The 15,194-nt window shown below is 46.8% G+C and overlaps 1 protein-coding gene across 1 annotated transcript in view; it reads right to left on the bottom strand.

Moving 5' to 3' along the window:
* The window catches only part of LOC139215746 (semaphorin-6D-like), a 58,146-nt gene extending 45,237 nt beyond the window's left edge, over positions 1 to 12,909 (bottom strand). The window contains exons 1-10 of the mRNA XM_070846789.1: positions 12,765 to 12,909; positions 12,001 to 12,115; positions 11,833 to 11,890; positions 10,366 to 10,422; positions 9,881 to 9,982; positions 5,106 to 5,196; positions 4,608 to 4,730; positions 3,902 to 3,990; positions 808 to 897; positions 539 to 666 (exon numbers count right to left, since the gene is read on the bottom strand). Coding sequence (XP_070702890.1) covers positions 539 to 666; positions 808 to 897; positions 3,902 to 3,990; positions 4,608 to 4,730; positions 5,106 to 5,196; positions 9,881 to 9,982; positions 10,366 to 10,422; positions 11,833 to 11,890; positions 12,001 to 12,115; positions 12,765 to 12,909 — 998 coding nt within the window. The remainder of the gene's footprint in view (positions 1 to 538; positions 667 to 807; positions 898 to 3,901; positions 3,991 to 4,607; positions 4,731 to 5,105; positions 5,197 to 9,880; positions 9,983 to 10,365; positions 10,423 to 11,832; positions 11,891 to 12,000; positions 12,116 to 12,764) is intronic.
* Positions 12,910 to 15,194: the final 2,285 nt, after the last annotated feature.

The following is a 15,194-nucleotide window of genomic DNA, read 5'->3' as shown; positions in this document are numbered from 1 at the left end:
CACATGCAGACAGCCATGTTCTTTCTATGTGAAAGTTAGATATATATTATACTTTGAGCCATGTGAAATAGGCTGAAAACCAAAGTTTGTGACGGTGTGACAGCTGAGCACAGAGACGACCGGCCTCCACACGACACATGAGGAGAAACTCCTGCAGAAGGTCATGGACTTTACAGAAAGAAGGGAGGATTAAAGAAGGGAGGAATGCAAGAGGAAAATGAAGGAAGGAAACAGAAGGAGTTTTTTCCACCTCTGTTCATGCACAAATAGTTTAGTAGATCCGTACTTGTGAGGACCGTCTTTGGCACAATACATTCCCAGACCCTGAACACAACATGCACCTGCTCTAACCATAAGTCCAGACCTTCAGACGGCTCTTTGTAGGAGGGAGGAGCAGAAAGTATGTGACTCATGTTGCAAAGAAATAGTCTTCTTAGAGAATATGTCCTCAGTTTCTAAAACATGTCCCCACTGGTTTCCTAAAAGCGTCCTCACTGTAAAACCCACTCTGGTCCACAGAGAGGCAGACGTGTCGTACCTGTTGGCCTGCGTGGTGAAGACTCCGACCACCGCCGGTCTCTGGTTGATCTGCAGCACGTTGGTGAGAGACTGCAGGACGTCGAAGTAGAAGAACGAGTCTCCGGGAACCGAACAGTTCAGACGAGCCTGAACACACGAGCAGAGCAACGACTTATGAGACAGTCGTGAAACATTCCCTCACGGTAATGAGCTGAAATAAACATCTATTACTGGAGTTCATGTCCCTTATTCATCTTACTGAAGACAGGAATCAGAGTGTGTGGTCACCTTGAGGAAGGAAGTCCAGTATCTCTCCAGAACTCTGGGAGAACCTCCGTTATCGTTCTTACAAACCCGAGCGACTCGAGAAAACACCACCTGGAGAGAGAGAGAGAGAGTCAGCAGGACTTTCTGCTACAGGCTGGAAGTGATGCAGTCTGGACCTCTGCTGTGGGAGCTGACCACAGAAAAACTGTTTTAAAATACAAACCGGGGGGTCAGTTTGTAAAGGAGAGAGTTCACTCATTTCGCTGGAACGTGTAAAGAATGAACTGAGAATAAAGATAATGAACAAACATTCCTGGCGCAGGATGTTTGTGTGCAGCAGAGACAGAGAATAAGATAATAAAGCCGGCTCAGTCAGAGTTTGTGTGATTGTGTTTTTGTGTGTTTGTCAGGCTCTCTGATCAAAGTCCTGTCAATAAATATCAGTCTGAGCAGAACGCTAACACATTTCAGAGAGATGTTAGAACTCCTGGCAGGAAATCAGAAGAAAACTAATGTCAGGTTTTTCAAAAGCAGCCCAGTTCTCAGGAGAACAAACAGCACCGGTTTACCATAAATAATCACGTCCCTGAACACAGCATGAGATACACCTACCCTGGTCTAAGCATGACAGCATCAGAGAGTGTCAACACAGCGATGCGCTAAAAGAAAAGAGCCCTGGATGTAATTAAGAGAACATTTCATAATCTGCAAGTACAATTAAAGTCTTCGATGTCGTCATCCAGCTTGTTGTGCTTCTGTCTTTGAGAGCTCTGTTTCACACAGAACAACACCAACAGATGTGTGTGGAGCAGAACTACACGGACACCCATCACCTCCATCCAAACAGCCCCCCAACCCAAGAACCGAGCCCAGAGAGAGTCCTTTATGTCAGCTGAGACTGAGACTGTACCCCCCCTCCCCGGCCTTCCCCTGACCCACTCTGACCAGCTGCTGTCCACAGCACACTATGAAGCAATGTAAAGAACCCAAGTAGAATATTGGAGAGAAGAAACTAAAAGCCAAAGTAGGTCAGAAAGTTATCTGGGCCTAAACAGAGATGATGAGTTGGCAGAATATCTCTCTGCTGTCAGAGATAATGATAATAATTTTATTTGTGTAGCACTTTTAAAGCCAGCAGCACAAAGCAGAGAAAAACACACAAAACACAAGAACAGCAAAAACACAAGCACACAAGCCCTCACTTCAGAGGCCGTAAAAAACAAATTCACAAAAAAGAGGAAAGAACAAACAATCATATAAGACTAGTTGTTTAAAAATGTGTCTTAAGACCTGTTTTACAAGCAGAAACAGAGTCGACGCATCAAACTGAAGACTAAGCTCCAAAGCTGAGGTGGCAGAACAGCAAACGCTCGATCACCCTTCGACCCAGCCTGGACCCAGCTGCTCTAAGAGGCCTTTCTGGACAGTCGGGGGTGAGAGGTTCACTGATGCACTCTGGCGTCTGGCCACGGGAAGTCTAGTAGGTCAGGAGCCAAATGGATTCTTAAAGAAACTGTTAACCAGTGCAACAGGGCTGCATCTGGGGCGGTGTGAGGAGAGCATTAAGTCTTCTGAGGCTGAGCTACGTCTGAGGCAGGTCAACAAGACGTCGCTGTGGTCCTGGAGTGAGCAGATAAAAGCATGAATCATTTTCTCTGTATTGCTAAAAGATAACGTTCCTCTAATCTAGGAAATGCTCCTGCGTTGGCACAAACTCCACGTTCCTATTTTTGTGTTAAAATGTAGATGTTTTTGATAAAGGGACGGAGCAGTGGCTGGGTTTGATTATGGATCTGCTCAGGGCCGATGATCTGCACCAGCCGTGCAGCTCTGTGGTGAGGCCAGCTGCTTCCATCCAGACAGCTTGACAGAGAGATATAAGTGTGCATCATCTGCATATCGGTGAAGTTAGACGTTACGGTGACACAACCTAGTGATAACATCACTCAGAGAGGAGACTTAAACGATAAATCATCCTTGTCCTGTCGTGTGCAGCTGAAGAGGAGAGTGAATTAATTGTAATATAACATTTTCTATTTGACAGTTGGGAGGAAAACCGCTGCAGGGAAGCAGTCAGTCTAGTAGTTGGTGTAGTTGGTCAAAGCTGCACTCAGGTCAGCGAGCGAGTGTAGCTTGTAAAGGTAGAAAGAGATAAAGTCAGGAAGCAGAGCCAGATCTTAACCAAGTCCAGGCTCGCTGACCACAAACTGAGCATCATGGTAGGAAGACACAACATCATGGACGCCAGGAGGTGGCAGAACATGTGACGGTCCCTGTTGGACAGGAGAAGCAACATCCTCCTTAAATGTGAAATATTCAACAATCAGCTCTCCTCTGAGATCTCACTGCTGCCCAAGTTGGATCAACAGCACACCCACACAGACAGAAACACACAGGACAGACTGTACAGATCTAATGAACACACAGCAGTCTCATTGTTGTGTGAATGCTCGTATTATTGTTGCTGTCTCCTGTCTCCTGTGTTTGGATGCTTGTTCTCACACCTTTCATGCAAATAAAGCTGTTTGAATTAAACAGCGAACTGACTTGAACTGATCACAGCTGCATGTTAGTCAGTGTGGATGAATGCAGATGAGTTAGGGCTCCAGAGGAAGAGCGCTCGGCTTCCCTGACGCTGATGAATGAACATCGTCCAGTGATAGGACGTAGGTAGGACTGAAGCTGCAGGTACTGATGGTGGTTTAGCCTCTGTGAGCCTGATCGGAGACTCTTGTGTTGTACCTGGCTAGTTATCATGTGAGCGAAGGCTGTAAGAGTTTAGAGACATTAGTCACAGAATCTATAGTTCAATCAGCCACAACACGTCAATCTGTGCCTGAATTCTTAAAAATAATGTTTTTTAAGGCTTAAATCAAGAGCCTGGTTAAGGAAACCAAATGTCTAGTTATGTTATACTCTAGTCTAGTTAGTCTAGTTAGTCCAGTTAGTGTAGTTAGTCTAGTTAGTCTGATCCTGTCTGACTGAGAGCAAACCTTGAGAAAACATCTGGAATTGTCATGTGCAGCAATTCAGAAGTGAGTTTACTTCACGGCCATCGAGTCTATGGGTGATGTATAACACACACACACACACACACACACACACACACACACACCTTGCCCAGGGTGGTGTACTCCACTGCGATCTCACTGAGGAAGAAGTAGACGTAGTTGCCGTAGTCGATGGCGTGCAGGAAGTGCGGCTCTGCAGACAGAGAAGACAGAAGACTGTTCCTTTACAGTGGCACCATCAGTCTGACACGTTCTTCTAGTTATCGGGTGATAAAATGCTGTCTTTCATTTTCCTTTTCACCTTCATCACCTCCTCTTGTGGTTTACACCCAGCAGGATGTGTGGGTTTTATGGGACTTATAGACGCCTCATCACACTGAGGCTGACTGTGACTATATCAATAAAGTCTGACTCCACTTACACTCTGCTTGTTATGAATCAAAGAAAAGTTTTGGTTTCATTTGACTTCAGGCAACAAATCAGTGAATCAGCTTTTAACAGTCCAGAAAAGTGAAAATAACTGATTAGTTTGTTTCTACGTTCTCCGACAGTGTTCTTAGAAATACACTCCTGGATGCTGTCTAAATGCCTCCAGCTGAAACTCCACTGTGCACCAGTTTGAACTGCCATGTGATCTACTATCTAAACAGTCCAATGTTTAGCAGCACCCAAACCACCACATCAACTCCATGAAACCCTCGGTCAGCACGTCACACATCTCTGAGCCGTGGCTGCAGGCTTCTGTTCGGCCTCGTGCTCACTGTGTGTTTCTGTCAAGCTGCTATTTCCCCTGCAAACCCTGCGACGCACCTCGGAGCCACTTGGAGTCGTACTTGACGGTCCTGAGGACGGGTCGGCCGTCTCCCAGGCTTCTGTAGATGACCGCGTCGCTGGCCAGGAAGTCCGTCATGGTGGCCGAGTAGAAGTCTCCCCCTGAGACACAGCAACATGTTTGACTTCACACTCATCACCAGAAGTCTGTGAAAACTCCACATCTCAACAGGTAACCTGCTCTGTAACCCCAGAACTAGATGAAACCTCTGCTGTGTCACCATCTACTTATCTCTCTTTTCTAACTTCTTAAACAACTGCAGAGATGTTGGTGTGTTTTAGGTGAAATCTGATCAGTAAAATGTTCCTTCCTCCCTAAATGTCTATTGTTTTTTTTGTTTTATTCTACTAACATTATGCAGAGTGAATGAATAAATAATAATATAATATAATATAATTAATATGTGAAGAATACCAGAAAGTCATCATATAAGATTCACTGAGGTTTTCTGGTGCGTTTAAAGTCTTCAGACTCACCGGCGAACAGTCCAACGTTGGACTGACCGGACTCAAAGGGACAGCGAGCCTGACCGACCACCTCCTCCCCGACCTGGTCCAAGGTGGTCATCTGAGAGCAGGAGGAGGAAGAGGAAGAGGAAGAGGAAGAGGAAGAGGAAGAGGAAGAGGAAGAGGAAGAGGAGACGACAAGATTCAGGAATAAAGACAAACCACAAAAAATGAAAAGACGAAATGAAAGAACTGATAAACCCAAAGCTTCCAGCTGCTCCCTCATAGTCAGAAAGTGATGTGATGTTATTCACAGCGTGTCAGCACAGAGAATGTTACTGCTGCTGATCAGCTGGTGTCAGTCAGTGTGTAACTGTACCTGAGCTAATAATAATACACCCACAGATCTGCTGACAGGTGCTCAGGTGATGATCTGCTCAGGTAGAAGTGAGCAGAGTGACCTGCTGACCGCCTGTCTGAGTCTGACACTACATACAGTGAGAGCTGCTTTTTCTTCTATTTGTTGTTGTCACCAAGCTTCAAACACACACACACACACACACACACACACACACACACACACACACACACACACACACACACTGTAGCACACACCCTGACTGGAGGAGCCACATTTAAGTGTATTAATACTCCTGTAATCTACTGATCTCTTCTCTAGTTGTGCTTCTAGAGAAGGAGGTGTGCTGGTGAGGCTGCAGCATTATACAGTGCAGGTATTCTGTGCACTGTCATGTCCTCATGTGTGTAAAGTTACAGTTCTAAGTTAATGTTAGCCTCTGTTCGGCCGTGTGACCGTTCAGTAGAAGTACACTGAGCTGAGGTCAGATTCTCAGTCTGTGAAGCTGCTTCTGATTCTGATCCTGTCGGCGTCACGTCTCAGAGCTTCAGGCTGCACGATCTTTGTGTTGGTCCACGAGGTGTCTCTCTCAGGTCAGGACACGACAGAGTCATAGCTCTTGTACATGTTGGGTGGGAGTTTGTCTTTGGGAAGCCTGATGGATATCTTCTGGAGTACTGGGGTGTTAGAATAATGGGAACAGCAGCAGGTCCCCAGCGAGGCGTCGGCTGATGTCCACTAGGATTCACCCCTCGTGGCCAGTGCCCATTACGTTCCCATTATGTTCCCATTACGTTCCCATTACGTTCTACATCAGGTCAGGCCGACACTGTGCAGTCTGACTGTGATCACTGGTTCCCAACACTGTGTCAGGATCAGAGCAGTGATTACCAACAGGAACATAGTGTTTGTGCATGGATCCAACTTGGTGCTAAAGATTCCTACATGAAAGCATCAGATGAAGCTCTCCTCTCACTGGATTGATCAAAGCTGTCTCACGTCTGCTCCAGTTTAACATAATTGAATCTTTGTGTATTCACGCACAAATAATGCTAATAGCTTGGATTTGTCCACACCCAGGGATGCTTCATGCAGTCCTAACAGATTTCCTGTCCAGTTGTAAAGATAAATGAATGATCCTGAAGAGCAGCTTTGATAATGTGTTGTTTATTCACACCGTGGTATCTCAGCTAATGAAGCTGCTGATAATCTTATTGACACGTTCGCTCTGATAATAATTCAGTGGAAAGCCGTGTTCAGGCGCTACGTTAGCTGAATGGCTAACGGAGGCTGTGGGAGCCTTTGGGAGCTCACACTGTTTCTACCTGCCAGCTGTCTGACCCTGTTCCGCCCGCCGACCTCGCTCTCTCTTTCTAATTCTCGCTCTGATCGACTCCAGGACGGAGTGATAACACGTCACCCCTCTTTCTTCCTCCTCTCCCTCCTCCACCCGCACACTTTGGTCCTGAGTGATGTTGCACCGTAGAATCCAACATGACGAGGTGAATCGGCCCAAAATCAAATTAAACATTAATCGCACACTTTAATTAAATGTTTTTCTTTCCCTATTTATCTCCGTCACTTTCTGCTCAGCAGTCACATGAAGCACCGACCTTCATTTCCATCACTATCAGCGTCTGTTAGCCGTCAGAAGGACGTGCACACATTAAAACCCTCAGAGGGGCAGAACCAAGGAGAACAATGTCCCACCTACTGGACTCATTTTCTACATGTATTTGTTAGAATTATCTATCATTTCTGATTTTAGGGTCTTTTTAAAGTCACGGCCCACTTCATTAGCATCTTCTGAACTTCTCCTCCTTCAGAGGACTGCAGCGTTTGGCTGGATGAGAGTTTGTTAAGTTTTAAAAGTTTGATCAGTTGTTCAGAAAGTTTTAGCATCAAACTTTTTCTTCCTCTTGTGAGATTTTGAAACTCGCCAAAATAAAAGTGGACGATGACACACACATGGATTCTTATGGTCAAAGTTCTTCAGAGAGCTCAGCGTGTTCTTCGTCCCTGCAGTGATTCCAGTGTTAAAGCTGCTGAGGTGAAACCATGAAGCTTCCCTGTTCCTTCATGAGATCATCATCCAAAGCAGAAACAAGACCACAGCTGCACAAACTGTTCTACATGTTGTCATTAAAACGTCCCGAGGTTTGAAGGTCTGAAGGTTTTAGGACTTTTAATGACAAACAAACTGACTTTATTGGATTCATCCTGCAGGTTATTTCTTCTCACGTTTCTCTTCCCATGTTTGCTGCAGAGCCTCTGGTCGGGGGGAGTTTACTCAGCAGGGAGACCTTCAGCTCAACTCTGGCGGCTATTAAAAATTCATTTGTGAAAAGTCATTAGAACAGCAGAACCTTCTCACATTAACAGCAGCATGTGAATCTGTGCTTCGGTGGAAGTTATCGATGCATAAAACTCACAGCTCTGTTAAAAACAAGCCACACAGCACTTTGCTCCGCTTCCAGCTTTTTCTGGAGCTTTTATTGAAGAGGACTTTAACTCCTGATTAAAAAGCACTTGGATCCATCATCTGAATCTACTTCAACCTGATTTGTAGTAAAACATGTTTAAAGCTCCGTCGCTGATTATGTGTAAAACAGCAGCATCTCGAGTGTCTGAAAAAAGCTCTTGAATCACTTCCTGCTCTTTAAAAAGTACAAGCTGATTTTATTTTGTGCCCTCCATCACAAAATCAGAGCACACATCATGTTTTTTTTTTTCCCCGAGTGCCGCGTGTCTCGTTATAGATCCACAAAAGCAGGCAAAGCTCCTCGTCTGCAGGTAAACGTGTTGTTTTTCCCGCCGCCAGAGGTTTCAAAGCGCGGGAAGCTTCAGCTAAATGGGGTCAGCCGCTGTCAATCAAACTTCCAGCGTCGCAGCAGCGTGAAAAAAGGAGCACGACTCTGGATTGACACCTGAAATTGGGGCTTTTGTGAAGGTGTTATGTTTGGTCTCGACGAGGCGTCTCGAGCTACCTGACACTTTCAATTAGCAGCGGGCGGCGGTGAAAGAGCGAGGGAACGCCGTGAGAATAAAAGTCATCTCGTCCCCGCACCCCGTCTCTCTGCTCATTAACCCAACGTTGGAGACGAAATTGAACAGCTGAGAGGATAATGGGCAGGCTAGCAAGAGCGCTAACACACAATGAGTACACTCACTTGATCATCAGTGCATGCAGAGCAGCACACACACACACACACACACACACACACTTGTGTCATTATAAAATATTAATGTGCAGGGAAAATTATATTTAAACTACAGCTGCTTCATTTGTTGTTGGTCCAAAGTACTCACACTTCAAAGTCACCACTTATTAAAATGAATTATAAAGCAAAGCAGCATTGACGTTTTTAACTCTTTCAGTGGTAAAATGAATTATGTGACATATCACATAACTTTATTCATCTCTGAACTCTGATAATAACTAATAAGGGCTGCTTTTATTTTGAAAGTTTAGTCCTCTGCTCTGTGTTAGGTGTATTTACTCAGGTGTGATCAGGAAGGAGCAGGTTTGATCTCGATGGTGGACACTGTCCTGTTTCGCTGTGTTTGGCTCATCCGGGCTTCCGTAGCAGGACTACTTCTGTACTGGGGGGGTAAACTGGTGCCACATGATGAGACCAATGTGTGTTTGATTTCAGGCCACATCCACACCAACACACCACGGTCAAGGTTTGATCTCGTTCCAAATAAACACATACCACACGACCACCGGCGCACACTGGGCACGTGTGCGCTCGTGTAAACAGGAAGCAGGTTGTCAGCGTAGTTTGAGAAATGAATGCAGAAGAAGAACAGCAGGGAGAAATGGAACCAGAGATGTGTTTGCTTGATGAGGTGGAACACTGGAGCAGTGAACGGACGACACGCTGAGGCTGATGAGACCGTTTCTGCTTCCACCCATCAGACTTCAAGGTTTTCAAACTAAAACAAGGTCAGCAGCATTTTCAAGTCTCCACTTGAACGCTTGGCATGAACGCAACAAATGTTCTGCTTTTTAAAAAGGAAGTGTATTAGTGAGGAAGCAGCCTGACACTATTACAAACTTCAAACCCCTCAAGTACAATTCAGCGTCACAGAACCGTGTCCGGAATTCATAACAGTGAGTTACAGGCGTGACGGATCGACGGCAGGCTGCAGCTACGAGTGAAACACGAGCCATCGAGCCGCCGGTCGACTGACGACTGAAACCCAGCTGGTGCAGGCGGAGGGGGGGTCAGAGGGAAGCTGGAGCTCAGCACTGGTTTCACTGCACTTTCCTCAATATGTTAAGTCGTGCGGTCGAGTTAAGCTGCTCCTCAAATCCTGCGCTTAGCTTCGTCTGCCTGAGCGCAGCACATCCATACGTATGGAGCTGGAGGAGAGCTCGAATTACAAACATGAAACCTGTGAGTGACCCTCGGCATCACCGAACGCCGTCACATCAGCTCACCTTGTAGTTTCGGCAGGTGGGGTTGAAGGCGTTGGTGCCGCAGGCGAACAGCGTCTCGTCGTTGCGGGGCACCAGCACTTTGACGTAGTTGTAGCACTCGTCCTGAAACACAAACACTCATTCATCATACAACGCCTGGGCCGATAGCGTCTTATCTTAACAAGGGGGAAACGTGTGTTTCACTGCAGGCGTGACGCTTTTTCTAATTCTATCTTCAGTGTCAGTGAACTTGGAGGAACGAAGCGTCAGCGCCTCTCGTTTATCAGGCCTGTCAGGGATGAAGCGTTTCCTGAGAGCTATCAGAGAGTCTCTCCAGCAACAGCTGATTTCATCTGCATATTTCAGTCTGCGCTCTTTTAAACCATCCATCCATGACACCCAGGAATCAAACAGGAGCTGTGACACCGGAGAGACTGACAGTGGAGGTAGAAGAGTGTGATCATGAGGGTTGGAGGTGCAGTGAAGGAGGTGGATCAGACACTCACGCTGTTCTTCCCTCTGACTGTACACTTGCTGACGTCCTTGGATCTCCACGTCAGCTTCTGAAACACAGGAAGGGGAATTATACAACCTGGTGACCTGGTGTGACACTGAGAGAACAGGTGTGAAGAGTGAAGAGGGATTAACACGAACACACCGGTGAGGAGGAGCGTGAGTCACGTCTGAGTGCACAAACACTTCAGGTACTTAATGTTGTTACATCACATCACACATTCGTCGTTTGTACCAAAAATACACGTTTATTTAGTTTTTCTGGTGACTGGATCTTCAAACGATGAAAACTCATGGATGCTGTGATCGTTCATTAACCTGAGAGGACGGACGCCAGATAAGCTGCAGGAGGCTGTGAGGCCTCTGTGATCGTCACCACGTCTGGGTTTTGTCCTCTAATGAAAGAATCCTAGCTCAAGCTTGCTTTGCTTTTCTCGGGTTGCCATAGCAATGGGTAACTTGGGTCACGTGACAACGGGTGGTCGACCACGACCCTGCCGGTGAACGGATGTGGTCGGGAGTGTTTAACGACCAGGTAAGTGAATAATTCAGTTTTGTTGTGAACAAAATAATGGAGCGACTCCTCAGGTCTCCTGCAGACACTCTGGCCGACAGAACCTGTCTGGATGTTCCACAGGTGAGAGCGTCACCCCGCAGGAGGACGTCGGCCCGTAACGAGGCGTTTGAGGCGTCTCTTTGAAGCGCGCAGAGAGGCCGAGCGGCGGAGCAGGAGGTCACGTGGTCCTCGGATCACCGATAACGACAATAACAGCTCACATCAAAGAGCCGCCGCGGACCGTCCCACAATGCACCGGGAGGCCCATTACCGCCCGAGCCGCCCAGTAACCTTTTCGCTTTGATGAGGAGGAGGTGTGCGGATCAAAGGAAGCACGTCCTTTGTGCTGCCTCACACATTACTGCTGCTGCTCTCTGATATTTACTGCGTCACTCGTGCAGACAGCAGAAAGGGTGTGATGCTGCTCTCCACGCTGTGAGGAGAAGATCCTGATGGAAGAGAGCAGCTGCAGCACAGACGGCGCTTCATGTGTTTGAAGCCGAGGCTCCCAGCTAAGCGTGGCCCGTGGGTGTGGTCGGTGAGCCGACACGCCACCTACAGGCCATCACTTCATAGTAATAATGATGGTGCTGAACCTCCAGACAACCATCAGCTCCCTCACGGCTTTAAAGTCACTTTCTGCTCATGGTTTTTCTGTCTGACCGCCACGGTTCTGTTCTGGTCCGTGGTGTTCCTGCAGTCAGAGAGCAGCTGGTGAACCTGTGGAACATCTAGAATATCTAGAACACACCCTGAAAGTGTTCATGGTCCGGCTCCTGGTGGTGAGTTAGCATGACATCAGCTCTGTGGCTGTAGAGGAATGTAGTGGACGGCTTCTTTCTCTCAGAGTTAGTGTTAGTGATCCAAAGTGATTCAACATCAGTGTGTCGGTGGTTTTACTCACCAGCTGAGGGATGAACTCCTGTGAGGCCGTCGTCAGGTTGACGGCGAACACGTGATCCCTGAAGAGAGTCAGAGTCATTACAGTGGATCTAATCAGATCACATCAGATCTGATTCACACTGTGTGTGTGTGTGTGTGTGTGTGTGTGTGTGTGTGTGTGTGTACTGACCTGGCAGCGATGTACAACATGTGGTTGATGCGTAACAACCTCTGGAAGTCGAGGCCCAGACGCAGCGTGTCGTTGTCCTGAAGCAAACCCTGGAAACCTGGATACTGGTAGGACTCTGAGGAGAGAGAGAACAGTGAGAACACTGTGAGAGAACAGAGAGAACAGTGTGAGAACACTGAGAACAGTGTGAGAACAGTGTGAGAACAGTGTGAGAACAGTGTGAGAACAGTGTGAGAACACTGAGAACAGTGTGAGAACAGTGTGAGAACAGTGTGAGAACACTGTGAGAACACTGAGAACAGTGCTTTATTTTTAGAAGCTGCTTCATATAAACTGCTTCCTAACATCCCGTCAGCTCAGGTTCATATAATCCAGGACAGGATTAGAGCTGTTAAATATTCTGAAACTCACCTCTTAATAACTAAAACTGTTTAAAATCATCTGGTTGTGTCTCAGGTGTTCATCAGACAGGAAAAGGTCACTGGGTCACATGACTGCACCAGGAAGTTCAGTATCTGTCACTGAGGGACTTCTGGAGTTAAAGTCAAGGATAAAAGCTGTAAAGGGACATTTCCACAATATTTTAAAGGTCTGTGACACCTGTGGGCTCTCATGGGTTAATGCCTCCTAAAGTTTAATGGTCGGGGCAAAGTGAGCAGGTGAACTCGTCCAATCAGGAGGAAGAAAAGGTTCGTTCCTACCACCTGAAGTGACCTGTGGACACAACGGCGTCGTTACCGGCCAATCACAGAGGGGCTACTCACGCTCCGAGCCGACCACGTTGATGGGGTCCAGGTCTTTGGGGAAGGGCGTGGTCGAGGCCGACGACTCGGGCGGGAAACAGGAAGCGAGGAGGAGGAGCAGCAGCAGCGGCGGTCGCCACGGTGACGGCCAGCTGGTCGGATCCATTTTGTAGGATAGAGAGAGAGAGAGAGAGACGGGGGAGGGGGGGTGGGGAGGTGAGGGGGGTGATGTCAGCAGGTCATGGTGGGCATCAGCTGTGAGGAAACAGAGACAGAGGGAACATCATAATACTGCTAATTAGAATAATAATGATAACAACAACAACAATAATGATAATAATAATAATAATTATTATAATAATAATGATAATAATGATAACACATTTTATATTAATGCTCACAATAACATCATTTATTTGTTTTTTCTAGTATTTTTCCATGTTTAACAGAGAAATCTTTCCTTGTGTGTGTGTGTGTGTGTGTGTGTGTGTGTGTGTGTGTGTGTGTGTGTGTGTGTGTGTGTGTGTGAGGGTTTATCTACTCGCGGTCTGCACCTATAAATTATGAGGGATTAGCATTTAGCCTAGCGGTTAGCCCTGAATTAACCCGCCAGGTCACACAGTAAAGACCTGCAATCAATTACACAGATTAGCATTATCTTAGTGTTGATGTTGACAGCACACGCACGCACGCACACACACGTAAACACATGTGCTCTGATTGGTGGTCTGAAGACCGTCTGCGACCACACCTGTACCTGCAAACATCTCAAAGTCCTTCAGAGCACATGTTTCACATGTTGCGTCTATTGATGAGCGCCGCAGGAGGAACAACAGATCATCTCACTGAAACACGGCGAGCGTGTGAGAAACAAAACGTGAACATGTGACACCGTGACACGGACACCCCTCACACACCGGGCTGCTAGTGACATTCAGGAAATGGGACACGGCTGCAGACAAGATGTCTCGACAGAGGCCTAAATAAAACCACCTTTTCTCCAAGGTGAGCTGTGGGTGTGTGTGTGTGTGTGTGTGTGAGAGAGTGTGTGTGTGTGTGTCAGCATTCGTTCATTAGACCAGGCAGTTTCTCTCAGCCTTGTCTCACTGAATGAGAATTGACATAAGGGCTGCTTTGGCTCCGAGCAGAAAATTAATGATTTAAGGAATAAAAACACACACACACACACACACACACACTCACTCACACACACACACACACACACACACACACACACATGTAGGAGATACATGGTGAGGCTCTGGCTCATCTCACTCAGAGACGTTATTCATATTTTCATTATTTGGTGGCAAAAGACATCAGAGAAATCCTCCAGGTCTGACTCTGAATTAATAACATGACACCCATCTCACACACACACACACACACACACACACACACACACACTTTGTAGAAGCTAAGTGCAGTTAGTTCTCTAAACGTTGAGCCCTCCAGGGTCCACTCATTCTCTCCAGCAGACCGACCAATCACGTCCTGAAACACTCTGTTTAAACTATCGGCCTCGTTATGAGCAGGAAGGATCTCAGCAGGACTCACCTGTGCACCTGCTGAGTGACAGAACCATCGCAGCTCAAGGGCCTTCTTACTAGATTTGTGTCGACAACATGACGTCGGTAATTATGAAGAGAAGCAGAGTTGAATCACACTGAGGGGACACTGATACCGACCAATCAGAGGACGCTTCTTTATAGACTGATACCGACCAATCAGAGGACGCTTCTTTACAGACTGATACCGACCAATCAGAGGACGCTTCTTTATACAGACTGATACCGACCAATCAGAGGACGCTTCTTTACAGACTGATACCGACCAATCAGAGGACGCTTCTTTATAGACTGATACGACCAATCAGAGGACGCTTCTTTATACAGACTGATACCGACCAATCAGAGGACGCTTCTTTACACAGACTGATACCGACCAATCAGAGGACGCTTCTTTACACAGACTGATACCGACCAATCAGAGGACGCTTCTTTATAGACTGATACCGACCAATCAGAGGACGCTTCTTTATACAGACTGATACCGACCAATCAGAGGACGCTTCTTTATACAGACTGATACCGACCAATCAGAGGACGCTTCTTTATAGACTGATACCGACCAATCAGAGGACGCTTCTTTATACAGACTGATACCGACCAATCAGAGGACGCTTCTTTACACAGACTGATACCGACCAGAGGACACCACACTTCTCTACGACCCTCACTGCTACAGTTCACCTGTGATAAAATCCACTGCACCTTCTGTTATTTCACAGTTTTCACTGGATCATCCAGCTGGCAGGAAGGAAGGAGACCAGAGGAGGAGTTTGATCTGATTTTTCTTGATGCTCAGAACGAGGATTGATGGGAAAAGACAAGAGAAGTGACGTCTCCTTTCTTAAGTTCATTTCTAGATGAACAGGACTCAGTCCGAGGT

The sequence above is a fragment of the Pempheris klunzingeri genome, chromosome 16 (assembly GCF_042242105.1).
Source record: "Pempheris klunzingeri isolate RE-2024b chromosome 16, fPemKlu1.hap1, whole genome shotgun sequence".
NCBI classification, from domain to species: Eukaryota; Metazoa; Chordata; class Actinopteri; order Acropomatiformes; family Pempheridae; genus Pempheris; species Pempheris klunzingeri.
The sequence above is the reverse complement of the archived record's forward strand: the minus strand, read 5'-3'. Positions and strand labels throughout refer to the sequence as shown.